General features: G+C 43.2%; 1 protein-coding gene across 6 annotated transcripts; it reads left to right on the top strand.

The window, feature by feature from the left end:
- The first annotated feature begins 1,144 nt into the window (after positions 1-1,144).
- On the top strand, positions 1,145-24,455 carry WDR31 (WD repeat domain 31). 6 transcript variants are annotated; one of them, XM_024252890.3, is made up of 11 exons: positions 1,145-1,342; positions 5,089-5,241; positions 9,170-9,313; positions 10,085-10,217; positions 12,249-12,323; positions 18,020-18,164; positions 18,263-18,363; positions 19,595-19,662; positions 20,675-20,816; positions 22,527-22,689; positions 24,248-24,455. In XM_024252890.3, exons 3-11 carry the CDS (start codon positions 9,198-9,200, stop codon positions 24,406-24,408), a joined length of 1,104 nt encoding a protein of 367 aa, XP_024108658.1. In that variant the 5' UTR covers positions 1,145-1,342; positions 5,089-5,241; positions 9,170-9,197; the 3' UTR covers positions 24,409-24,455. The 6 variants fall into 6 exon arrangements, with proteins under 6 accessions (XP_024108658.1, XP_024108659.1, XP_054376452.1 ...); XM_024252891.3 differs by having other exon boundaries at positions 1,191-1,342; positions 10,088-10,217; XM_054520477.2 differs by lacking the exon at positions 12,249-12,323 and having other exon boundaries at positions 1,192-1,342; positions 10,088-10,217.
- Positions 24,456-25,987: the final 1,532 nt, after the last annotated feature.

The raw sequence follows: 25,987 nt of genomic DNA, 5'->3' as shown, positions 1-25,987 counted from the left end.
GTGGCATACGGGTAGATACTTTCTCCTGCCAGATAGAAATCTCCCAACAATAGGTCACTAACTTAGAAAGTAATGAGTCCATCATTACAGAGCGAGCATCAACTAGGGCTACAGATACCTCATCAGGGATGCCATGGAGGGGATCCCTTCCCTGGATTGGAAAACAGACCCAATAGGCAGTATGTGGAGGCAAACTTCTCTCACTATTCCCACCCCCTCAAAGGCACCCAGTTTTCAGAAACTCCACAAATCTTCATTGAAGGCTGTTTTGCCAGATCAACACTGCAGAGAAACCTACTATGGTTCAAAATAAATGTTAGGGCCGGGCGTGGAGGCTCATGCCTGTAATCCCAGCACTTTGGGAGGCCGTGGCGGGTGGAGCACCTGAGGTCAGGAGTTCGAGACCAGCCTGGCCAACATGATGAAACCCCATCTCTACTGAAAATACAAGAATTAGCCGGGCATGGAGGCGCACACTTGTAGTCCCAGCTACTTGGGAGGCTGAGGCAGGAGAATCGCTTGAACCTGGGAGGCAGAGGTTGCAGTGAGCCGAGATCGCACGACTGCACTTCAGCCTGGACGACAGAGCAAGACTCCGTCTTAAAAATAAATAAATAAATAAATGTTGGCTAGGATCCCAGCCATTCATTCATTCATTCAACAAACATTCAACAAGCCCCTACTATATACCAAGCCCCATACTGTGCACCAGGAATACGGAGATGAATAGACTCTAGTCTGGAAGCAATGCGACCGCAGCTGTAAAAACTGTTAGTTTCCACAACTGTCTTCCCATTTGGATCTCAGGAAGGTACTGAGGGGTCTCTTCTTGCTATGGTACTAGGCTGTAATGGTTCAATGAAAAAAATAAAAGAATAGAGGAGTGGGGAGCTGGGGGAGTGTCCAAAGGAGGAATTTCTAGTCGAAATCAGGGAAACTCCAAAGAAATACGGCAACATGTATATCTGAGCGACTAATAATTTAAAAGATGACCTTTATTAAGTGCTTTCTCCATAGCTATTACAAAGGTACCCGTTTTCCTTGGATTGTCTAGATTCTTCTGGCAGCGGGGTCCCGGGCACAAGCGTCTTCTTCTCTGGACCTCATCGGTGCATTGTTACACGAAGAGAGTAGCGCCGGGCACTCAGTTGCGTCCCAGCTTTAGACGAGCGGAACTGCAGTTCGGCGGCCTGCGAGGGTGCCCGGAGGCTTTTCTCCCGCACTTCCGCCCTAGCAACGTGCGCCTGCTGCTAGGGGCGGAGGCGCGGGAGGGCTCGGAGTCTGCTCACAGCCCCAGGCTCCGCGTTCCCACCGGCCCCAGCTCCAGCCCCGCAGCCTACCGGTGGGTACTGAGCCTGAGGTGGGAGAAAGGGGCGTAGCGGCAGACTAGGTGCAGGCAACCCTCGCCCTTTGGTCGAAGCGGAGAGCGGTTATGAGGGCCAACCTTGGGCTGGGTGGCGCTAGGTTCCCATCTTCGGGGACTCCTCTCTCCGCTTTCCACATACACATAAAAAATAAGCTTTAGGCCGCGCGAGGTGGCTCACACCTGGAATCCTAGCACTGTGGGAGGCCGAGGCGGGTGGATTGCCCGAGGTCAGGAGTTCGAGACCAGCCTGGGCGATACGGTGAAACCCTGTCTCTACTAAAATACAAAAAATTAGCCGGGAGTGGTGGCGTGCGCCTGTAGTCCCAGCTACTTGGGAAGCTGAAGCAGGAGAACTGCTAGAACCCGGGCGGCGGAGGTTGCAGTGAGCCGAGATCGCGCCACTGCACTCCAGCCTGGGTGACAGAGCGAGACTCGAGACTCTGTCTCTTAAAAACAAAAACAAAATAAGCTTTAGTTGTTCATATAATGGGCAGGGAGAGGAGCATTTGCGATCTGAAGAAAGGAAAAACTGCACACAAGTCGTCCCCAAAATTTGAGGCAACCTTGAGAGTGGTGGCCTAGAACTGGCTCCTTGTGTGACTCTAGGCAAGACCCTCTTATTCCCTGGGCCTCAGTTTCCCCTATCTGTACCATTAGAGGGTTGAACCAGACCAGCTTCCAGGTGTTTCTGCTCATACTTTTCTTTCTTTGAGCATTGTTTTGGCGACTAAAGATGCTTTGGTCTCTCAGAGTGTAAGACAGAAGTGTGCAGAGGGAGATTTGGGGAGACGGAGGGAGATAAGATATCAGCATTTGCATTAACAGGGGACCAGGGAAATAAGGTCCAGTCCACCGAGCTCTGCCCCTGTAACCTTCAGCAAGTTACAGCCCTCTGAGTCCCAGTTTCTTCATGGAATAGAACAGTTGGACAGGTGCTGGTGTATATCAAGGAATATTGCACTGGAGAGTTAGAATTCTCTGCTTTCTGTTTAGGGTGGTTTAGAGTGACTACTGGATATCCCAAGGCCTTTGGAAAGCATATTGAAATAGAAAGAAGTGCTGGGATTCAGACTGAGGCTTGGTTCCAACTGGAACCAATGGGGACATCCAGAGCCATAATTGAATCTATAGATTTTCTCATGTCCTCTCCAGCCTTTCTGGGTCTGGAGTCTGGGATGAAACAGGGTGACTGCTCTCTAAAGGATATGTTGTTGGGCAGGTTAAAAGGGAGCTTATGTTGTTGGGTCCTTAAAAAGTGTACCACTGGACCGAGCACGGTGGCTCACGCCTGTAATCCCAGCATTTTGGGAGGCCAAGGCGGGCGGATCACCTGAGGTCGGGAGTTCGAGACCAGCCTGACTAATATGGAGAAACCCCGTCACTACTAAAAACAAAATTAGCTGGGCATGGTGGCAGGCGCCTGTAATCCCAGCTACTCAGGAAGCTGAGGCTGGAGAATCACTTGAACCTGGGAGGTGGAGGTTGTGGTGAGCTGAGATCGCGCCATTGCACTCCAGCCTGGGCAAAAAGAGAGAAACTCCATCTCAGAAAAAAAAAAAAAATAGGTACCACCAAGCAGACTCTTCATCTTAGTATTCCATTCATTCATTCAACAGGTATTTATTTGCCTTGCGTTCATTCTCCTAGGCTAAGGTCAAATCATAGATACAAAAATGAACCAGAAATTATACCTCCTCTCAAGTATATTACATGTTCCTAATAAAAATAGTGGAAGATAACTTAGTAGTACTTTTATTTCTTAGTCTACTCATGATAAATTACAACAACGTAGACATAACCCAAATTTATATACTTTATTCTTGAGACTTTTTAATTGCCTTGCAATGTAATATAATGAATTCTTAGCTTTATTGGGTCCAGTCACTCTGATCAGAGCCCATAATTTCCTTCAGCTTTAATATCCTCTAGATTCATATATCCATTTGTATGTGTTCTCTGTGTATATTTGTGCATTATGAACAGTATTAATAAGGGTGAAAATGCTGCTTCCAGTATGATCACTGTTAATCTTGCAATCATGCTAGTAACCATAATTTATTGTTAACAACTTGCCAGATTGAACCAAAAGTTTTATATGCACCAGCTTTTGTAGAGATACAGTATAATATGCTGGTCAAGAACAGGGCCTCTGGAGTTGGACTGCCTGAATTCAAGTTTCAGCTCTGCCACTTATTTGCAGTATAAACTTGAGCAAGCTATTTGATATCTCTGTGCCTCACTTTTCACATCTACAAAATGGCCATACAGGTTGAGTATCCCTTATCTGAAATGTTTAGGACCAGAAGTGTTTCAAATTTCAGATTTTAGAATATTTGCATTATATACTTAAGGGTTGAACATCCCTAATGGAAAACCTGAAATCCAAAATGCTCCAGTGTGGCCAGGCACGGTGGCTCATGCCTGTAATCTCAACACTTTGGGAAGCCTAGGTGGGTGAATCACTTGAAGTTAGGAGTTCGAGACCAGCCTGGCCAACATGGTGAAACCCCATCTCTACTAAAAATACAAAACTTAGCCGGGCATGGTGGCACACACCTGTAATCGCAGCTGCTCAGGAGGCTGAGGCAGGAGAATTGCTTGAACCTGGGAGGTGGAGGTTGCAGTGAGCCCAGGTTGTGCCACTGCACTCCAGTCTGGGCAATATAGTAAGATTCTGTCTAAAAAAAAGAAAAAAAAAATCCAAAATGCTCCAATGAATATTTCTTTCGAATGTCATGTCAGTGCTCAAAAAGTTTTAGATTTTGGAGCATTTTGGATTTTGGATTTTTGGATTAGATGCTCAACCTGTAGTAACAGTATCTCAGAGGCTTGTGGAATAGATAAAATGAGTTAATAAATATAAAACATAGAGCAGTTCCTGGTACATTTTAAGTGCTATTTTTAATCTTCGCAGAAATCAATGATAGAGTTGTTATCCTATTTTACACATAGGAAAGTGAGACTTAGAGAGGTTCAGCAACTTAACCCAAGGCCACAGTTGAGCTATAATTCACAACTAGTCCTATCTAATGCGGACACTAATGCATTTAATCAAATGTTGTTCTGACTATTCTGTGCTGCCCTTAATTCTCAGAATAAGCTGCACTGTCAATCAATATTTAGAATTTAATTGAATTCTTAAAATTGAGTTATTAAAATGCAATAAAACTGTTCATTCTTTGTAGACATTTATAATGGAAATTCTGGACTAGAAGTCAAGAGATTTACTTAGTTATAACTTTGAGCAAATAATATTTCTATCCTTATTCTGCAGATCTTTAAATAAATGGTCAGTTATAATTTTGAGCAAATAATATTTCTACCCTTACTCTGCAGATCTTGAAATAAATAAATGGTTTATATACAGTGATTTTGAAAAGCTCTTTCATCTCAAATTCTAGGAGAATTCTTTAAAACAGGAGAAATTGCCTTTTTCACAAAAGCAGTAAACTCTGAAATAAGCAGTCAACTCAAGATTTTTGATGAATAGAAGTACTATGTTATGAGCAAAATCAAAATGTTTAACAATGTATTTAAATATATTTTGCATATTTAAAAATAGATATATAATTAACACTATAGTATACTTTCCTGAATTGTGGAAAAGTGAGAGAGATAATCTTGGAATTTTGTAAAATATTTATTTCTTTGTGAGGGAAAACTACACCTAACCATCTCTTTAATAAACAAGGTCTTTATTTACCTTGTAAATCTCTTTTCAGTGCAAACATGCTTAGACAGAGAAGAGATTAACTTCAGTGGCTTCCCACTAATTACAGAGATTAAGAAGTGGCTGCCTGAACTATTTTCCAAAGGATACACATTACAAATTATTGAATAGGGCAGCTCACCAAGAAGATCCTATTGGTTTGGGGGTAAGTAATTCTAAAAGTTACCTTTTCCTTAGAATGTCCCATGAATATGCTTTACTTGGGAAGTATGGCTCTCTGACTATACCAATCAGTTTTGAGCAGAGCTAATCCATTTATAGCACCTGCAATTTCCAGTGACCTAGATCTATGGATGGCATCTGTCATTAATTTGATGACAATGTTGAAAAATAGGTTAGGCTGAAAGATAAGAAGCCCTGCACCCTCTATCTATAAACAATACCACATCCCAAACTTTTTGAAAACTATCTTGAATTTTGCCTCTCGTTACATCTTGTGGCCTCTTATAGAAAATCCTGGAATATCTGAAGTGGAAGGGACCTTAGATTCGCCACTTCACAAGTATTTTTGTTGTACAGTACTGTGTAAGCCACTCGGGGTACAAAGATGAATAATGAGAGACCTTCTCTCATTATACACATAGTCTACTAAAAATCATTTCGTATAGTGTCCTAATTTTCTAGCTGGGGAGGCTGAGGCCAGAGTGAGGAATGGAGCTACTCAAGGACATGTAATGGGATGAGGCAGGGCTGGGGTAGATCCTCGGCCTCTTGATGCCACTCACATTGTTTCCATTGCGTTGTGCTTTTCTGTATTGGTTACCTATTCTCGTCGGGAGGTCAGTTCTATCTAGCAGCTTCTCAAAATGTAGGCTGAAATTCTTCTGGAAAGCTCTATTTTTTTAATGCTAATGTTATGAATGAGAATATTAAGTTGGTGCGTTTTAGCTGCTGTTCTCTTCTGTAAACAGTTCTTCCTGTAGACAGTTCTTCCTAGAATTAGGTTGGTCATACCCATAAGAAACTCATTTACTAGAACTTTTAGGCAGAACCTCAGAAGAAATGGGGACTGGGTGCTCCCACTGCCCCCCATACTTCCCTCAGCTATCTGATATCACAGCCAGTTGCAGGGGACACATGACCTGGAGTAGTTGAGACTGGTCTTTCGTTAGGTTCCTTTGGTCCCAGCAAATGTTCATGCTGGTCACATCTTCAGGTTTCTCTTTTTTTCAGTTTCAGCAGCAACTGGTATAGGACCTACACAAATAAGGTGCTTAGGAGGTGTTTCCTGAATGAGTAGAGGAGCACCTTTGAATGCATAATTCATTCTCTTTCTTTTCAGTTCTAGCCTTGTTAGTTGAGGGGGATGATACAAGTAAATCTGGAAAATGTTTCATTATTCTTTAATTCTAATATATAATCCAATATTAACATTGTTTAAATTCTAAGTCACTGGCTCTCAAACTTTTTGGTCTCAGAACTTCTTTTCACTCTTAAAAATTAAGAACCCCCAAAGAGGTTTTGCTTATGTAGGTTATAGATTGGATTCGAATCCTGCTCTGCTACCATCATTTGACATTAAAACTGAGATTGAATGCCACATGCAGGGTTTGTTAAATTTAAAAATAAATAAATGAGGCCAGGGGCGGTGGCTTACGCCTGTAATCCCAGCACTTTGGGAAGCTGAGGTGGGTGGATCACCTGAGGTCAGGAGTTTGAGACTAGCCTTGCCAAAAAATGGTGAAACCCTGTCTCTACTAAAAATACAAAAAAAAAAAGCATGATGTAGTGGCGCATGCCCAGCTACTCGGGAGGCTGAGACAGGAGAATCGCTTGAACCCAGGAGGCAGAGGTTGCAGTGGGCTGAGATCACGCCATTGCACTCCAGCCTGGGTGACAAGAGTGAAACTCCGTCTCAAAAAAATAAATAAAATACATAAGTAAATTAATTAATTAATTTTAAAAAACAGAAATTTTAAAGACATTTACTTATTAATTTTGAAATAGCAATAAACCTATTGCATATTAACATAAAACATCATTTTATGAAAAATAAATATACTTTCCAAAACCAAAATATTTGGTTAGAAGAAATGGTATCGCTTTATGTTTTTGCAAATTTCTAATGTTTGCCTTAAAAAGGAGACAATTGGACTCTGATATCTGCTTCTGCATTCAGTCTATTATAATCTATTGTTTATGTTGAGATATTAAAAGAAAAGAAGGCCCCACTTTGGGAGGCCAAGGCACGTGGATTGCTTGAGCCCAGGAGTTGGTGAAACCCCGTCTCTACAAAAAACACAAAAAAATTAGCTGAGCATGATGGTGCAAGCCTGTAGTCCCAGCTCCCTGGGAGGCTGAGGTGGGAGGATCACCTAAGCCTGGGAGGTTGAGGGTACAGTGAGATCACACCACTGCACTCCAGCCTGGGTGATAGAGTAAGACCCTGTCTCAAAAAAAAAAAAGAAAGGGGAAGGAGAAGGAAAATGGAAGAAAGAAGAAGGACAAGGAGAAGGAAGGAGAAGGAGGAGAAGGAAGAAGGAAGAAGGAGGAGAGAAAAGGAGCGGAAGGAAGGGAGGGAGGGAGGGAGGGAAGGGCCTCACTGAGAGATGTGGGTGGAAAAGGGAAGTCCTCCCAAACTCCCTGAAAGGCTCTCAGGAATCCCCCATGTTCCATGGATCACACTTTAAGAACTGCTAGTCTAGGTCATTACCTACATTGTCTCATTTAGTGCCATTATTTCTAGCATCTCAGAACATCTATTTCATGATTCTGGCACACTGAGAGGTGCCATAGTGAAATTATTTAAAAAAAATCCAACAACCAAGGAAGGTTATAACCTTTTAGAATAACTGAGGCTTTTCTTTTTCAAGAAGCTTCAGTAGTGTAAATTATTTTTTTATTTTTGATTATATCTTCTTAGTATTTATTTTATTGTGGCAGAGTGCACATAACATAAAATTTATGATTAGTAACATTTAGTATACAGAGACATTGTTGTGCAACCATCATCACTATCTAGTTCTAGAACATTTTCATCACTCCAAAAGGAAACTCTGTCTCTTAGTTTGTTTGTGTTGCTATAAAAAAATAACTGAGACTAAGTAGTTTATAAAGAAAAGCAGTTTATTTGGCTCACGGTTCTGCAGGCTGTATAAAAAGCGTGACGCAGGCTTCTCTTTCTGGTGAGGGCCCAGGAAGCTTCCACCGTGGCAGTAGGCAAAGGAGAGCAGGCATCCCTTGGCAAGAGAGGAAGGAACCAGGTGAGGAGGGAGGTGCCAGGCTTTTTAAAAACAATTCGTTCTTGTGGGAACTAATAGAGTGAGAACTCACTAATTACCAGGGAGATGTCACCAAGTATTCATGAGGGATCTGGCCACATGACCGAAACACCTCCAACTAAGCCCTACCTCCAACACTGGGGATCAAATTTCAACATGAGATTTGGAGGGGACACATATCCAAACTATATCTAGCCTATTAAGATATTCTGTATTACATTCTATCTGTATCTAGTAAGTAGTCACTCCCCAGTCTCTTCCTTATTCCAGCTCTTGGCAACTACTAATCTGCTTTTTGTCTCTATAGATTTGCCAACTATGGATATTTCACATATGTAGAATATGAACTATGTAGCCTTTCATGTCTGGCTTCTTTTGCTTAGCATGATGTTCTCAAGATTCACCCATGTAGTATGTATGAGTACTTCATTCCTTTTAATGGCCGAGTAATATTTCATTGTGTGGATTGACCACATGATGTTTCTCCACTCATGTGTTGACGAATATTTGAGTTGTTTTCACTTTTTGGCCGCTGTGAACAGTGCTGCTGTGAACATTTGTGCACAAATTTTTGTTTGAACATCTGTTTCTGTGTTTTTGGCCTTAAACCCAGGATTAGAATGGCTGGACCATATGGCAATTCTGTGTTTTACTTATTACAGGACTTCTTAGTCTTTTTTAAAATCAGTTTTGTTTTTGTGTATCTGCAACCTCAGGGCCGTAAGGGTGAAGCAGGGTGAGGAGGAAAAGCAAAAGCATACAATTAATTAGTCTAAAAAAGGATTTATTTTCAACATCATACTATTGTGCCTAACAAAATTAACAATATGTATTCTTCTTTTCATTAAACAGGGAACACAACTTCCAGCAGTCACAGGGGATGCTGCTACTCAGGTGCCAACTGAAACAAGCTCCTCCACAGAAGGTTTCGTGTAGGTTTCGTGTCGTGATGGGGAAACTGCAAAGCAAACTCAAACACAGCACTTATAAATACAGGTACTGCAATCCTCCCCTGGGAGCCCAGGTTTTATCATACCCCATTAAAACTCTCCACTAAAGAAAGAGAAGGCCCAGCGCGAATGTTGATGGCCTTCCCTGAATAGTTTAGTGTGTTTTCTTTTGGATAAGAAACAGTCAGGGCTGGGTGTGCTGTCTCACACCTGTAATCCCAGCGCTTTGGGAGCCCAAGGTGGACAGATTGCTTGAGCTCAGTAGTTTGAGACCAGCCTTGGCAACATGGCGAAACCCCATCTCTACAAAAAATACAAAAATTAGCTGGGCATAATGGCATGAACCTGTAGTCCCAGCTACTTGGGAGGCTGAGGTGGGAGGATTGCTTGAGCCCAGGAAGTCAAGGCTGCAGTGAGCCATTTGCAGCACTGCACTCCAGCCTGGGCAACAGAGTGAGACTCTGTCTCAAAAGAAAGAAACAGTCAGTTTATTAGCTAGTGTCTGCACCCATACACAGAGGGGCCCTAAATCTTTAGGATTAATTGCTAGTGTGAGCAAAGAAAGACTCCTGGCTTCTTGGCTTCAGGATCCCCCTTTATCAGATTCCAATCCTTCAGTCATTCTGCACATTTTCAGAGTAAATAATACCATTGCTGACAATGTAAATGGGTCTCCCTTCTCTCCTCCTTTTTAAATATTTCTCCTTAGTCTGGACTGAATTGCCTTCTTAACCCACATTCTTCTCCCTACCCCACCCCACCCCACCCCCATCCACTCCCATGCCACTGGGTCTCTCATTTTCTATACTCTTTTTAGCAGGCCTGATGAAATTATAGAAGAGAGAATTCAAACTAAAGCTTTTCAAGAGTATAGCCCAGCTCACATGGATACCGTCTCTGTCGTGGCTGCTTTGAACTCAGACCTTTGTGTCTCTGGAGGGAAAGATAAGGTGGGGTTTGCAGTGTTTCCCGGGAAATGAACTTTATTGCAGGGAAAGAAAGATATTTTGAAAGGAAGTCTAGGATTTGCATTTCTGGAGCAGGGTTGATGAGTGTAAAAATATGAGCTTTAGAGTTAGAAAGACTGGATTTAAATCCCTGCTTGGCCACTTCCCATTCGTTTGGAAAAGTCTTTAAATTTTTTTGAGCTTCAGTCTTATCTGTTAAGTGGGAATAATAATGCCACCTCACAGGTGGTTATTAAAGATTAAATCAAAGAACGTAGGTGAGATCCTTAACACTATGCCTGACCACCCACATGCTCTCTATAAATGGCAAAGATTATACTTCCCACCAATCCCATGTTACACCTACAGGGAGACACAGGAGTTAATTGTCAGCAAAAGGAACTGTCTAATCTCTTCTTTTATGCTGTCTACACTGGTATGCATCATGATTCCTCCCTGTGTTTTTGTCCTCCTTCCTCCCATTCTCACATTTCTCTCCTTCATATTTGGATCTATCATAGCCCTCACAGCTGGGACACTGGTAGCACAACTGCTAATTCTTTTTGTAGTGAATAATACTAATAATGGGCCAGGTGTGGTGGCTCACACCTGTAATCCCAGCACTTTGGGAGGCCAGGGCAGGCAGATCACTTGAGGACAGGCGCTAAAGACCAGTCTGGACAACATGGCGAAACCCTGTCTCTACTAAAAATACAAAAATTAGCTGGGCATGGTGGCGCTTGCCTGTAATCCCAGCTACTTGGGAGGCTGAGGCTCAAGAATTGCTTGAACCTGGGAGGTGGAGGTTGCAGTAAGCCGAGATCGGGCCACTGTCCTCCAGCCTGGGTGACAGAGCGAGACTCTGTCTCAAAAAATAATAATGTCTCTCATTTTCCATAGCCTTTTAGAATCTTCAAATTCCATTTGCATACTGTATTCCACTGGTTCTAAGATGCATGTTTTCACATTTTATTTTATTTTTATTATATTATTATTATTTGAGACAGAGTTTTGCTCATGTTGCCCAGGCCGGAGTGCAATGGCGCCATCTCGGCCCACCGCAACCTCCGCCTCCTGGGTTCAAGCGATTCTCCAGCCTCAGCTTCCCAAGTAGCTGGGATTACAGGCATGTGCCACTACACTCGGCTAATTTTGTATTTCTTTTTTTAGTAGAGATGGGGTTTCTCCATGTTGGTCAGGCTGGTCTCGAACTCCTGACCTCAGGTGATCCGCCCCCCCCCTCGGCCTCCCAAAGTGCTGGGATTACAGGCATGAGCCACTGTGCCTGGCCCTGTTTTCACTTTTCACATTTTAACACTTCTGAAATCAGGATGCATCGAAGTATCATAGTTTAATTGGCAGTATTTTGTCTTAAAATCTAGGCCAGGCAGGGTGGCTCACTGCAGTCTCCACCTCCCAGGTTCAAGCAATTGTCCTGCCTCAGCCTCCTTAGTAACTGGGATTACAGGCACGTGCCACCACACCTGGCTTATTTTGTATTTTTAGTAGAGATGGGATTTCTCCATGTTGGTCAGTCTGGTCTCGAACTCCCGACCTCAGGTGATCTGCCCACCTCGGCCTCCCAAAGTGCTGGGATTACAGGCATGAGCCATCGCGCCCAGCTTGAAATGGTAAATTAAAAAAAAAAAAAAAACACCACAGCAAAAAAATACAGTACAGTAGGGAAAACAAATCTAACCCTATGTGGAATTCTCCTTCACCATCTACAGCCAGAACCTCCAGTGGAATCAGTTCTCCTTGGGAAATGTTAGCCCAAACCCATCAGTAAGTTTAGAGCAGTGGTCCAATGTCGGAGGGAGAGACAGAGAACAACCAGGAGGAAAGAAAAGAAACTCATAAAGGAGGGGCACATGAGGAGGGACGGCCACAACAGGGAACCCCTAATGCTTTGAGCAAGTTCCTGAACAGAGAGGGAGTGAGTGAGGAGGGAGAAAGTAAGGTGAGAATGCAGTAGAGGCTAGTGTCACTTTAACAAGAATTGAGTAATGAAACTACAATCTTCACTCTCTTCAGACAGTTGTGGCCTATAATTGGAAAACTGGAAATGTAGTGAAAAGGTTCAAAGGACATGAACATGAGATCACCAAGGTAATTTTCAAATGATTATTATGAAGGCAATCTGGAACTGAATAAAGGATAGCTAATAGTTCTAGATATTAAGAGTGATTGAATCTTTGGTCTTAAGGAAAAATGCAAAGGTATGTTTGATGCTGTGAAGTCCTACTTCAGGAGAAACAGAGCAAACCATTCACTTAGTTGTTGTTACAGGCATATCGAACACAATTTTTCTTTTGTCATTAAGCCCTTAATAGCACAGGTAGTAAACAGAACACAGCTGATAACAACTCTCCCTGACCTATCCTGACTCAACAGGTACAGTACTGAAGGCTTAGGCTTACCCTGTGCTTACCATAGCTAGGAAAATGACAAAATCCCTGTGCTCAGCAACCTTCTAGTCTAGTTGGGGACATTTAATGAACATTCAATAACAATGAAATAAAAATTAATTTGTTAGATAGCATTACAGACCAGACTGAGCTTCCAGCAAAAATGATAGAGAATGCCAATTTATATAATTCCCTGCTCTGAAATCCATCTAAATGAACCAAAAATTAAGATACACACTTCATTTATAACAAAACTAGGCATCAGCCACAATCCCATAGCACAGAATATGATATTTGCTTGCCAGATACGTTGTGTTCTGAACTAGACTGATAGAGAACACCATGCTCTAATGCACTTATCCCCAGATATTTGGCAGAGTGCAGATTTCACTAAAAGAGCTGGCTGGTTCTGAATGGTCCTACCAACAGCCCTTTATTTAGAAAGATGAGGACTGAAGATATAGATTGTTTACCAGTAAAACAAGACAATGTAACAAAATTGAGGCTGCTGCCAGCTTGCTTCTCCTGCTTCTGGTCACCCTAAAATGCCGAAGGACTGGCCAGGCATGGTGGCTCATACCTGTAATCCCAGTGCTTTGGGAGGCTGAGGCAGGAGGATCATTTGAGGCCAGGAATTTTTTGTTTTGTTTTTTGAGATAGAGTCTCACTCTCCCCGTCGTTTGATCAAAGCTCACTGCAACCTCCATCTCGCGGGTTCAAGCTATTCTTCTGTCTTGGCCGCCCAAGTAACTGGGATTACAGACTTGTGCCACCACACCCGGCTAATTTTTATATTTTTAGTAGAGATGGGGTTTTGCTATGTTGGCCAGGCTGGTCTCCAACTCCTGGCCTCAAGTGATTCGCCCAAGGCTGGGAGTTTAAAACCAGCCTGGGACATAGCAAGACCCCATCTTGACCAAAAATAAAAAAAATTAGCCAGGCATGGAGTTGCACACCTGTAGTCTCAGCTATTTAGACAAGACATAATCAGCCATCAATATTCAGGATGACAAATCAAGACATAATCAACCATCAATATTCAGCATGACAAGTCAAGTTATAGTGGACCTTGGACTAAAAGGAAAGAAAGTGAGAGAGAATTGACTGTGTGTGAGTGTGTGTATGTGTGGCACTTGTGTGTGTGTGCACATGCATGTGTGTGTGCATGTAACACTTGAGCATGTATCAAGCCTTACTGGATTTACTGCCAAAAATTGGACTTACCCTCATTCAAAGATGAAAAGATTAATAAGCAGAAAGGATCCAAAGTGAGGCCTATATGCCTAGATTTTTTTTAAATACACATATAACAAGCTAATGTTAGATGAAAATACACTTTCAAGGAAGAACTACTGAAGAAGCAAAGATAAAATTTGATTAATGCTTTTTACTCTCTATAAATTAAGAGAACATGTACTCTATGAAACAAGAAATTGAAAAAATAAGACAAGCCAGGTGCAGTGGTTCATGCCTGTAATGCTGGCACTTTGGCAAGGCAAGGCAGGAGGATTGCTTGAGCCCAAGAATTTGAGACCAGCCTGGGCAACATAATGAGACCCCATCTCCACAAAAAAATTAAAAAATTAGTTGGATGTAGTTGTGCGCGCCTATAGTCCCAGCTACTCAGGAAGCTGATGTGGGAGGATCACTTGAGTCCATGAGGTTGAAGCCATAGTGAGCTGTGATGATTTCACTGCACTCCAGCCTTGGTGACAGAGCAAGATCTTTGTCTCAAAAAAAAGTAAGACAATAGAAGAAATATCTGGGAGAGAAAAGATTTGAGGAAAAATATTATTAAAAAGTAAAAATTGGCCAGGCAGGGTAGCTCATTCCTAAAATTTCAACACTTTGGGAAGCTGAGGTAGGAGGATTGCTTGAGTTCAGGAGTTCCAAGACCAGCCTGGGCAACATAGCAAGACCTGTCTCTACTACAAATAAAAATACAAATCCATTCGGTGGTCATAGTGGTGCATGCCTCTAGTCTAAGCTACTTGGGAGGCTAAGGCAAGAGGATCGTTTAAGCCAGGGAGATGGAGGCTGCAGTGAGCTATAGTTGTGCCATTGCACCCCAGCCTGGGTGACATAGCGAGACCCAGTCAGAAAGAAAGAAAGAGGGAGGGAGGGAAGAGAGAGAGAGAGAAAGAGAGAGAGAGAGAGAAGAGAGAAAGAGAAAAAGAAAAAGAAGAAAGGAAGAAAGAAAGAAAGAGAAAGGAAAGGAAGAAAGAAAAAGAATCTGTATGTGCGGAGAGTGTTGTTCATATGTAAAGGCAATGGAAAGACATTCTTAAATTTGTAAAATCTTGCCATATGCAAAGCATTCCTCAATAATATAGTTGAAGGTATATTATTAAAGAATGTGAATGGGCCGGGTGCGGTGGCTCATGCCTGTAATCCCAGCATTTTGGGAGGCCAAGGCGGGCGGATCACCTGAGGTCGGGAGTTCAAGACCAGCCTGACCAACATGGAGAAACCCCGTCTCTACTAAAAATACAAAATTAGCCAGGTGTGGTGGCGCATGCCTGTAATCCCAGCTACTCGAGAGGCTGAGGCAGGAGAATCACTTGAACCCAGGAGGCAGAGGTTGTGGTGAGCCAAGATTACACCATTGCACTCCAGCCTGGGCAATAAGAGGGAAACTCCCTCTCAAAAAAAAAAAAAAAAAAAAAAGTGAATGAATGATGAATAATAAAGCCAATGAATATTAAAGAAGTTCCAAACTGAATTCACTGTATGAGCCTTCAATCCAATTAAACACAGAATTATGTCTAAAGAATTGTCAAAACCAGGGCTATGAGAAGAAATGTAATTGTTTTAACTCTTTTAAAAATTTATATGTATAAAATACAAAATATTAATAATATGATAATAGACTAGATAAAAATCCAAGAGAGTACCTACAAAAGTGGGAACAAGCCAGAAGTAATATAATTGTGCTAATTAAAGAAAAAAAATTTTTTCCTTACAGGAGATTCTGTTTTCTTTCTGAAATTAATACATTGAGAATATGAGTTTAAGGATATTAATACATATACAGAGGTATCATGAGAAGAACTTAAGTTCCATATTATTTAAATTAAAAATATAAAGAAAGGGAAAAATAACTCTAAAAACAAATATACAATTTTATAGAAAAAGAAGACAATGAAAATATGACAAAGTGTTTTTCAAAAACCAACAGAAAAGATGGAAGAAACAAGATCAAACATATATATGATAGCAGTAAATGTAATTGGGATAAATTCACTTATTGAAAGGCAGTACTCTTACTGAGTTAAAAACTAAAGCCACCTATATATTGTTTAAAAGAGACATATCTAGGCTGGGCACGATGGCTCACGCCTGTAATCCCAGCACTTTAGGAGGCCAAGGAGGGTGGATCACTTGAGGTCAGGAGTTCAAGACCAGCCTGGCCAACATGGCAAAGCTCCATGTCTACTAAAAATTAAAAAAAAAAAAAAGAATTAGCCAGGCATGGTGGCACACACCTATAATCCCAGCTACGCAGGAGGCTGAGACAGGAGAATCACTTGAACCTGGGAGGCAGAGATTGCAGTGAGCAGAGATCACACCATTGCACTCCAGCCTGGGCGACAGAGTGAGACTGTGTCTCAATAAATAAATAAAAAATAAGACATATCTAATGCAAAACAGCTTTAAGATTGAAAGTAAAACAGTAAATATAGAACAGATATTTGTACACACACACACACACACACATACACATGTATATAGCAGCATTGTTTATAATAGCCAAAAGCTGGAAACAACCTAAATGTCCTTTGACAGATTCATAGATAAACAAAATGTGGTAATATACATACAGTGGGCTATTTTTCAGCCTTAAAAAGGAATGAAATAGGCTAGGCACAGTGGCTCATGCTTGTAAACCCAGCATTGTGGGAGGCCCAGGCAGGTAGATCACTTGAGCCCGGGAGTTTGAGGCCAGCCTGAGCAACATGGCAAAACCCTGTCTCTACAGAAAATACAAAAATTAGTCAGGTATGGTGGCACACACTTACAGTCCCAGCTATTCAGGAGGCTGAGGCAAGTGGATTGCTTGAGCCCGGGAAGGGAAGGTTGCAGTGAACCGAGACCAGGTCACTGCACTGCAGTCTGGGTGACAGAGCAAGACCCTGTCTCAAATAAAAAAAAAAAGGAATGAAATTCTGATACATGTTACAACATGGCTGAACCCTGACAACATTATGCTAAGTAAGAGCCGGACACAAAAGGACAAATATGGTATGATTCCACTTATATGAGGTACCTAGAATAGTCAAGTCCATAGAGACAGAAAGTAGAATAATGGTGGGTGCCAGCGGCTGCGGGGAGAGGAAAATGGAGAGTAATTGTTTAAAGGTTGCAGAGTTTCAGTTTGAGATGATGAAAAAGTTCTAGAGATGATAGTGGTGATGGTTACACAACAATGAATGTACTTGTTGCCACTGAGTTGTACACTTAAAAATGGTTAAAATGGTAAGTTTTATGTATATTTACCACAATTACAAAAAAAAGAAACACGATGGAAGAGATCAGAACAGGAAGAACAGGTCAGCAAAGATATATCAGGCAAATGTAAACAAGCAGAGCAGGAGTTGGGATGATAATAATATCAAGCAAAGTTGTATTCAAGGTAAAAAGCATAAAATGGAACAGAGATTCACTTCAAATTCTTCGTAAGTATAACAGAATCACCTGTCATAACAGTACAGCATCCATTTTTGGGGTGTGGTGATGATCAAGTGCAAAAGGAATCCCACAGGAGGAAGTTCTATAGGAAGCCCAAGAGGGGGAACATCCTCACCAAGGTGACATGATCTGAGGAGGTGAGATTTTTAACCTTACCCTGAAGGACAGGAGGAAATCTGCTACATAAAGGAAAAGGTAGCACAACATTGAAAAAGGTGGAAATTCAGACTGGCCCATGCTGTGCATTCATAGATTTCAAGCTTAGGTATTACTCTTCTGAGAAGTGTGTGTGGGGGCCGGGCACGGTGGCTCACGCCTGTAATCCCAGTACTTTGGGAGGCCGAGGTAGGTGGCTCACCTGAGGTCACGAGTTGGAGACCAGCCTGGCCAACGTGGTGAAACCCTGTCTCTACTAAAAATACAAAAATTAGCTGGGCATGGTGGCTGGCGCCTGTAATCCCAGCCACCCGGGAGGCTGAAGCAGGAGAATCGCTTGAACCCGGGAGGTGGAGGTTGCAGTGAGCCAAGATCACGCCACTGCACTCCAGCCTGGGTGACAAAGTGAGACTCCATCTCAAAAAAAAAAAAAAAAAAAAAAAAAGTGTGTGAGGGGAGGGAGTTACGCAGACTCATCTTTCCCCCAATTTAAAGTCTAGTCCAACTAGCACACCAGAGCTATCTCAGTGTTGTTGTTTTTTCCCTGAGCAGGTAGCCTGCATTCCCAAATCCAGCCAGTTCTTCAGCTCCTCTCGTGACAGGATGGTCATGATGTGGGACTTGCACGGTTCCTCACAACCAAGGCAGCAATTGTGTGGCCATGCCATGGTGGTCACCGGATTGGCTGTGAGTCCAGGTAAAACAAAGCGGACCTCTTCCCAATGCCTTTGTACTTCTGAAAAGCCCTGTTCAGGTCCCCACTCACAGGCTGTCTTCTCACCATTGTTTCCAAAGACTCATCACAGCTGTGCACTGGCTCTCGGGACAACACCCTGCTTCTGTGGGATGTGGTGACAGGACAGAGTGTGGAAAGAGCATCTGTCTCCAGGAACGTGGTATGAACTCAAACTTGGTACAGAACAGGGCAGCAGAAAGGAGCATGGGGTGAAGGAGAGGCTCGGGAGAGAAATCAGGAGGCCCATGAGCAGAAATTAGAGCCTGGGTCCCAATTGCTGTCCCCTAACCTGCTGTGAGACCCTGGCCTCTCGGGGTTATTAGATTAGATGGTCCCTTGAGTCTTCTGCTCCAGACAATGATTTTACTCACTTATATTGGAATTTAAAATGGTGTCTTCATTATTTCTTTCATTATTCCATTTCTTCTGTGGGCCAGACACTGTGCTAGGAACAGGGTTAGTGACCAAGAACATAGTTCCTGTCTTCCAGGACCTCACAGCTTATGCTTATTGTATGTTCATATGTGTAACATCATGTGGAGAAATAAGCATTACCTTTTGCTTGATGTAGAATTTGCATTGCTTTTGAAGGACCAGTTGTTTTCTAGTAGCAGACTGGTATAAACTGCAGAGCCTTTGGAGTCAGTCATATTCAGGTTAAAATCATGGATCTATTACTTACCAGTTATGTTATCTCAAGGAAGTTACTTAAGCTCTTAGAGTGTCTGTGTCTTCATTTATAAAATGGGGAGAATTTTATCACCTGCTAGGGTTCTTCAGAGGATGAATTCAGATACTAGATGTGAAATACCTGTCATTGTGCCTGACCCATAGTAGATGTTCTTTTAGTGGTTGTCAAATTTCAGTCCCAGTCATCTTTTCTAATTTTGAAGATGACTGCCAGTGGTCAGATGTGCTTGCCCCATGCCCTCTATATTGGTGGAGGTTACTGGAAGAAAAGAAAATCCTGTTATTTCAGGTTATTTTGGAAACTGTTTTATGCCTGTCCAGCAGGGGCCTGCAGGGATAAAGAGAAACATGAATGCTCTTCCTGATCCCCATGAGGTGTTGGGGCTAGAGTTTCAGTGAACCCACCTTACAACAGGGGCTGTTCTATCTGCCACACAGCTGGGGTTTCAGGCACTCTAAGGGTGCCTGCATGTATTTTGGTGCTCACAACTGGCCCAGCTGTTACCTTGCTGCTGATAACCCAGGAGATGCAGGTAGAGCATGGCTGATAGGTATCTGCAAAACCTAAGATGCCTGTAAATGAATTTGCTAGTTCAGAATCCTTGAGAAGAGGCACAGTGATGCTAGTTAGCACATTTGACAGGAATTACAGCAGAGGAATGACTTGGTGTGGAGAAGTTGTGAACATTTTCTTTTTCTAGGTCACTCACCTGTGCTGGGTCCCCAGAGAACCATACATACTACAGACCTCTGAAGATAAAACCCTCAGGTGGGCTTACTGAGCAGCTGTGAAAGTGTTTCTTGTGAGGTCTGTGGCTCCCATGCGTCCATGGCTCCATTCCCGCTCTGATTCTCCACATTGCTCTGCCCTTCCCAGAGCCTTCTGTTCCTCTGCCCTTCACTGCTGCTGGGGCCTCTCTGCTCTGGCCCCATGGATCATTAAGGTAGAGGTTGTGTGCCATGAGATCAGGCCAAGTAAAAACCCCTGTTTTGGATAGTTTCAAAGCATCTGATTCAGCCAGCTCCTGCTGTGTGAACGTGTTCAGATTAACCTCAGAATCAGTCACTTGCTTGTCCCACCCTGTCCGGCTGCCTGGCTCTCCTTGCTACCCCTGCATGGCTGCTGGTGTTCTCAGTCACCCAGCCTTCAGCTGAAGCCCTCCCTGGGGAAGCAGGGTCGGAATCAGCATCAGGGGAGTCAGTAAAGCCAGTAGTTCTTAGACCAGAGAGAATAACTAGAAACTTTGGATCTCAGAAGAGATTCTCCTTAGAAAATGGTAGGAATGGGGTAAAGAGGTAAAAATGAAATAAGAAGCAAAACAAAACACTCCCCAGTGGACCCCATAGCCAAGGCTGGCCATGATCTGTATGTAAATCTTTTGTAACTAATTCTGAATGATGACTGATCTCCCATATCATAATAAGTATCTTTTTAAAAATTTAAGTCACAGGCACAGAAATATCCTTTTGTCCACAGAAAGCAGTGTCTCAAAGGACCAAATTAACAAGTTAACTTGTACAATTAAGATGCTTGGTCTCAATTTCTATTAACTGATCTCAAAATAGAAAGAACTCAGATGTCATTCAATTTGGTTACTTCCTGCCAGCTTTAGAGTCTCAGAGATTGATCTGGTTCATGCTGCTGTTTTTTGGTAAATCATGCCATTCCAATCTGACTGGCCTACGCAGCAAAGAGCCAAGACTTTTATGGTAGTGGGACAATACGGGTGTATTTCAGCCACATTTACTACAAGCTAATTTCCTGCCCTAATCTCTTTCAGATTATGGGACAGTCGGGGGCTGCAGTTAGCTCATATGTTTCCTGCAAAGCAGCACATTCAGACCTACTGTGAAGTCAGTGTGGATGGACACAAGTGTGTCTCCTGCAGCAATGGCTTTGGAGGAGAAGGCTGTGAAGCCACGGTAGGAGACTGTGTGAGGTCCAGGTATCTGGTTGCTGATGAACAGATCACTTACTCTGGCCTCATGCCTGTAGCTGCGCTACACAGGCAGGCTTTGCTAATGGCTCAGGCCTCTTTCAAAAGCATACTGTGAGTGATCCTTTGCATTCCAGTTGCTTCATTTAAGAAACATTCATAGGGGAGGCCGAGGCGGGAGGATTACTTGAGCCCAGGAGTTTGAGACTAGCTTGGGCAACAGAGCAAGACCCTGTCTCTATAAAAAAATAAAAAGTTAGCTGGGCATGGTGGCATGTGCCTGTAGTCCAAGCTATTCAGAGGCTGAGGTGGGAGGATCAACTGAGCCTAGGAGTTCGAGGCCAGCCTGGGCAACAAGGGAGACCCCATCTCAAAAAAATAAAGAAAAGACACATTCATCAACTTAGGGCTCTCTGAATTGGTAGTAGGAAAGAAGAATGGGATGAGAGTCAAGATGGGGAGGAGCTAAACACAGAACCAGCCTGCTGATGTCTCTACTCCCAGGAGAGCTTAGAGAGGGGAGGGACTGTTTGAAGAACCAGATTTATTCCCATTATAGGCATGGCCACAGTAAAAGAAGCTCAAGCTTTTTAGGAAATTTGGAGCTCTAGTGTTGGTCCAGGGCCTACTCCATCCCTTACTCATATACCTTCCTTGCAGTTAATTTTGGAATAGATTGCCTAGGCTCCTCCAAAGCACCTTAGATTCATAATTGTAGAATATCCATTAAAAGGGTTCTCTAGTATTCAAACAGAACAATTATGCCTCCTATTTTATTGAACATTTCTTGTGTGCTGGGCACTGGGATGAGCACATTACATGTAATATCTCATTTAATCCTTAAAAACAACCCCATGAGTTAGGTACTACTATAATTTCCATTTCACAGACAAGGAAATAGAGACATGGCAAGTTGACATCTCTTGCACAAGACCACATCCCTAGTAAATGGTAGATTGGGGTGTTGCAGCCTTTGAATATAGCATCTGTTTTCTAAGTGAAACATTTCCAGCTCCTACAGCTATTCCCTGGGTAACATGCTGTTCAATAACTTCATTATCTTTTTGGACATAATTCAATTTGCTCTCCTCCCTGAACATTATTCTCCAGCTGTGATCTGATCTGTATCAATGAGAGTAGGACTGGCAGCACTGACTGGCACTTCCCTCTTGTAGACACTAGTCTTCACACATCAAGGTTCAGCATCTAGGCATTAAATCAGAATGTCTGCACCTAGATGTACTTATACCTATGGGGTACTTCTAACCACGGGGTCCCCACAGGACCCACAGATGCCAAGAGGTTGAAATAAGGCAGCTTTTGAGTTGCCACGAAAGCAAACAACCCCATACTGTTTTTTGGGGCTCCCCATGGGTTCCCCATGATGGAACACCATCATGCTGTAGGACTGGGAGCTTTTACTTCCCTAACCATTAAAAAGGCAAAAACTCATATGACACATTCTTAACCAGGGTTGTTTGAGACATAATTGAGGCTTGAAATAATCACTGGATGGATGGGTCATTGGGTCTGTGGATGGATGGGTTGTTGGGTCTGTGGATGGATGAAGATAAGGGCTAGCTACGTGAGCAGGTAAGTGGAGGGAATAGGTGCATCACGGGAGTAGGGGGAGATGGATATTCATGGATAAAGCTAGACAAGTGAGTATGAGCTGGTCCATGTCATTACTTTGCAGTTGTGGGACCTAAGACAGACTCGAAACAGAATATGTGAGTATAAGGGGCATTTCCAGACTGTCGCATCCTGCGTCTTTCTACCAAGAGCATTGGCCTTGATGCCTTTAATTGCTACCTCATCACATGATTGCAAGGTGAAGATTTGGAACCAAGATACTGGAGGTAAGCAGCCTGCTGTTCTCCTCAAAAGATACATGAAGTCCTAAAACCTTCTTTAAAACTCCTTCTTTCCATTGCTCAGCATTACAAAGCCACCCATCTTCTGCCACTGTCCAGTCCCATGGTTAAGAGGTGATGTCAAGATGCTATCCCCATGTATCCCCTGGTACCATGTTGTATAGACTCATTCCTGAGAACTCACATAGATTTGGCTTTTACATTCTTTCTACCTGAAGTTCTTCATTAGATTCTAACTTGTGACACTCAAAATATCTGGAAAAGAGAACAAGAATTGCGACTTTTGAAGTCTTCTTTAAAGGACTAAAATGAAAGCCTCAGCTCTTGGTGAGGGTAAGGGGGAGTAAGGATAGTTTCAGAAAGTCTCTGCCCTGTTTTGATTCTGTAGCTGAAGTTTAAGAACACAGTAAGCTCATAACATTTCAAAGCATCAGAGAAAAAAGATGTCTTATGCAACCCAGCTCCCCAGAGTCCTGGATCCGCTGGAGCCAGCCCCTTCTGGCCGATTGTTAAATATTCAGGATTTTTTGTGAACTGGTTTTTAAACCTCTGGTAGCCTGAAATCTGATCATGGTGGAGGTATTTACACGATGAAAATTGACAAGTGCTATGAATTGGTGGTGGTGGTGTTTTTTCTTCCAGAAAGCTGGTTTACCAGCACCCCACTGCCTCCATCTATTCTGTCCTGGACACAGGGTTCTGTCACAGACAGAAATAGCATTGACTTAAAGAACTTTAAACCAAATCTCTCCTACAACAGTCTTCTAGAACTCAGCTCCTCTCAAGGGAGACAGGGTAGTTCCCTCAGAGAATAGAGGCAGGACCATGTCTTGTGGGCACTCTGCAAATAGCTGTGGCCACAAGCCAAACTTCCATAGTAAGGACAGCCTGTTGTACTGTTACCTGGAGTGGCTTCTCCAGCCACCCAGGTGTAACTGTTGCTTGAGGAAAAAGAGGAGATGTTTTAGACTTAATGATCATAAACCTGACCAGGAAGAATGAGGTCTGAAAGTGTTGACCTGACCAAGTGGCACAGATTCCCTGCCCACCAGGTATGCGCCTGTAGTTTTTAGAAGAGTGGCCTCTAAGATGCAGATGGAGGGAGATGGGTCAGCTGAAACCCCCAAAGACTGCCTTTCAGGCTCTCCCATTATCCTTCATCTCCAAGGCATCAAGACCCCAGGAAGCCAGCAGCTAAAGATCAGTATCCTCGTGTGTTTTTCCCTGCCTGGGCCCTGCTTTATTCTCTGGGCAGATGACTGAGGGCACCTTTGTAACATGTCTTTAGCCGGTGAGACCCCTATACTTCTTGGTGATGGTATGCATCCTGTTTGGCCCGTGTGCCATTCTCTACCATTGAAGTCATGGAGTTGGCCCAAGTTCTGACCTCCCTGGTATGCTTTCCTCTGAAGAAGTGGGGTCTCTCTCATATGGGTTAGATATGTACAGCAAATGCTTTATTTCCTCGCATTTCTCATGAAGACATCACATTTCATGATGCTACACTCTTGGCCTAATCTGCTGGTCCCCCTTTCCCCCGCAGCCTGCCTTTTCACCTTGTCTCTGGATGGATCAGGACCCTTGACTTCTCTGGCTGTTGGTGACGCCATCTCCTTATTGTGTGCAAGTTTTAACAGAGGAATTCACTTACTCAGAATGGACCACAGCCAAGGGCTGGAACTGCAGGAAGTGGCAGCATTCTGAGGCCAAGAGACACTCACTGGACAATATCAAACCATGGCTCCTCCTCAGTGTGGCTTTGTGTCTTTCCCAGTTATCTTGCGGGGAGTGGGATGTAGGGCTGGTATTCTTTGCTTAGGTTCATTTACAAGATGTATCAGTGTTGTAAGTCCAATAATTTAAGTCCAGTGATTCAAAATCAGATATAGAGTCCAGAAACATGGACTACACATAAGGTTCTCTATTTAAGTTAAATACAAATGCAACTTTTTAGTGAGCTTTTAGGACTACTCTTCAAAAAAAGTTTATTGCTCAGAATGATGACCTGTAAATGTAAGAGTGGCAGACCTCTGTCTGTGAAAGTCAGAACACAGGGCTCGAGCCTCTGGAACTGACCCTTTCCAAGTCTTTACAAAAGAAAAAAGGCAGTGGGGAGAGAGAGTGTTTTGGTTACATCAGAAATAATTGAGATGGGAAAGAATAGTGCAGCCCCATAGAAGAGACAGACTGTAGACAATGAAATTAAGCTTCAATCACTGCTCCTCAGCAGTGTGAAGAATCAAAGTCAGGGCAAGAAAGCGAAAGCTTGGACTTCTATTCGAAGTGGCAGCAGAGTGGGAGGGCGGTACCCTTCTAGCCCAATGCTGATGAGCTTGTGTGAAAATCAGACCTGAGATGGCTTGAAGCAGCCAAGAACCACATGGGCATTGCCCAGAATTATAGGAGTTAGCACACCTGCTCTACAGATAAGAAAACATTGATAATTCAAAGATTAAGGCCAAAAATATCTCACTTGCAATTTTAATATTTTTATTTGGATTTATATAAATGAAACATATATATGTTTTGGAATGGCCAGAGTGAGGCAAAGGGGATCCCTGAAATAACATTAGAACATACAGGAAAAACGAGGCAGGCGGATCACTTTAGGTCAGGAGTTCAAGACCAGCCTGTACATGCATGCCTATAGTCCCAGCTACTTGGGAGGCTGAGGTGGGAGAATCACTTGAACCTGGGAGGCAGAGTTTGCAGTGAGCTGAGATTGTGCCACTGCACTCCAGTCTGTGTGACAGAATGAGACCTTGTCATGAAAAAAAAAAAAAAACGGGAAAAAAGAGAGGGATGGAGTCAACTGTGCCCCAGACATTAAGCCCCCTTCAGTGAGGAAGGGCAAGGTGCTCAGGCCTGCCTGTGTGGCCCCCAGGAGTCAGACCTCAGCCTCGTGCTCACAGGTCCATTTTCCTCCAGGGAAAATGGAGTTCTTTTTGCCTTCAGAGACGCCCACACATAAGGCACGTGAGGCTGTTGGTGATGCCATCACCAACACTGGAGATTCCCTTTCTGACAAGTCCCAGCCAAAGAAAGATTTTTCATTTGTCTTCTCTGGCCTCTGCTTGTCTCTGATACCATGGCTGACAGCCACCTTCCTTGTTCCCTCTCTTGGTGTGATCATGGCTAACTGCAGCCTCAATCACCAGGGCTCAATCAATCCTCCCTCCTTAGCCTCCTGAGTAGCTGGGACTGCAGGCACGCACCACCATACCTGGCTAATTTTTTGTGTGTTTGCATGGTCTGAAACTCCTCGGCTCAAGTGATCCATCTG

Source organism: Pongo abelii, chromosome 13 (assembly GCF_028885655.2).
Source record: "Pongo abelii isolate AG06213 chromosome 13, NHGRI_mPonAbe1-v2.0_pri, whole genome shotgun sequence".
In the NCBI taxonomy this organism is placed as follows: Eukaryota; Metazoa; Chordata; class Mammalia; order Primates; family Hominidae; genus Pongo; species Pongo abelii.
The sequence above is the reverse complement of the archived record's forward strand: the minus strand, read 5'-3'. Positions and strand labels throughout refer to the sequence as shown.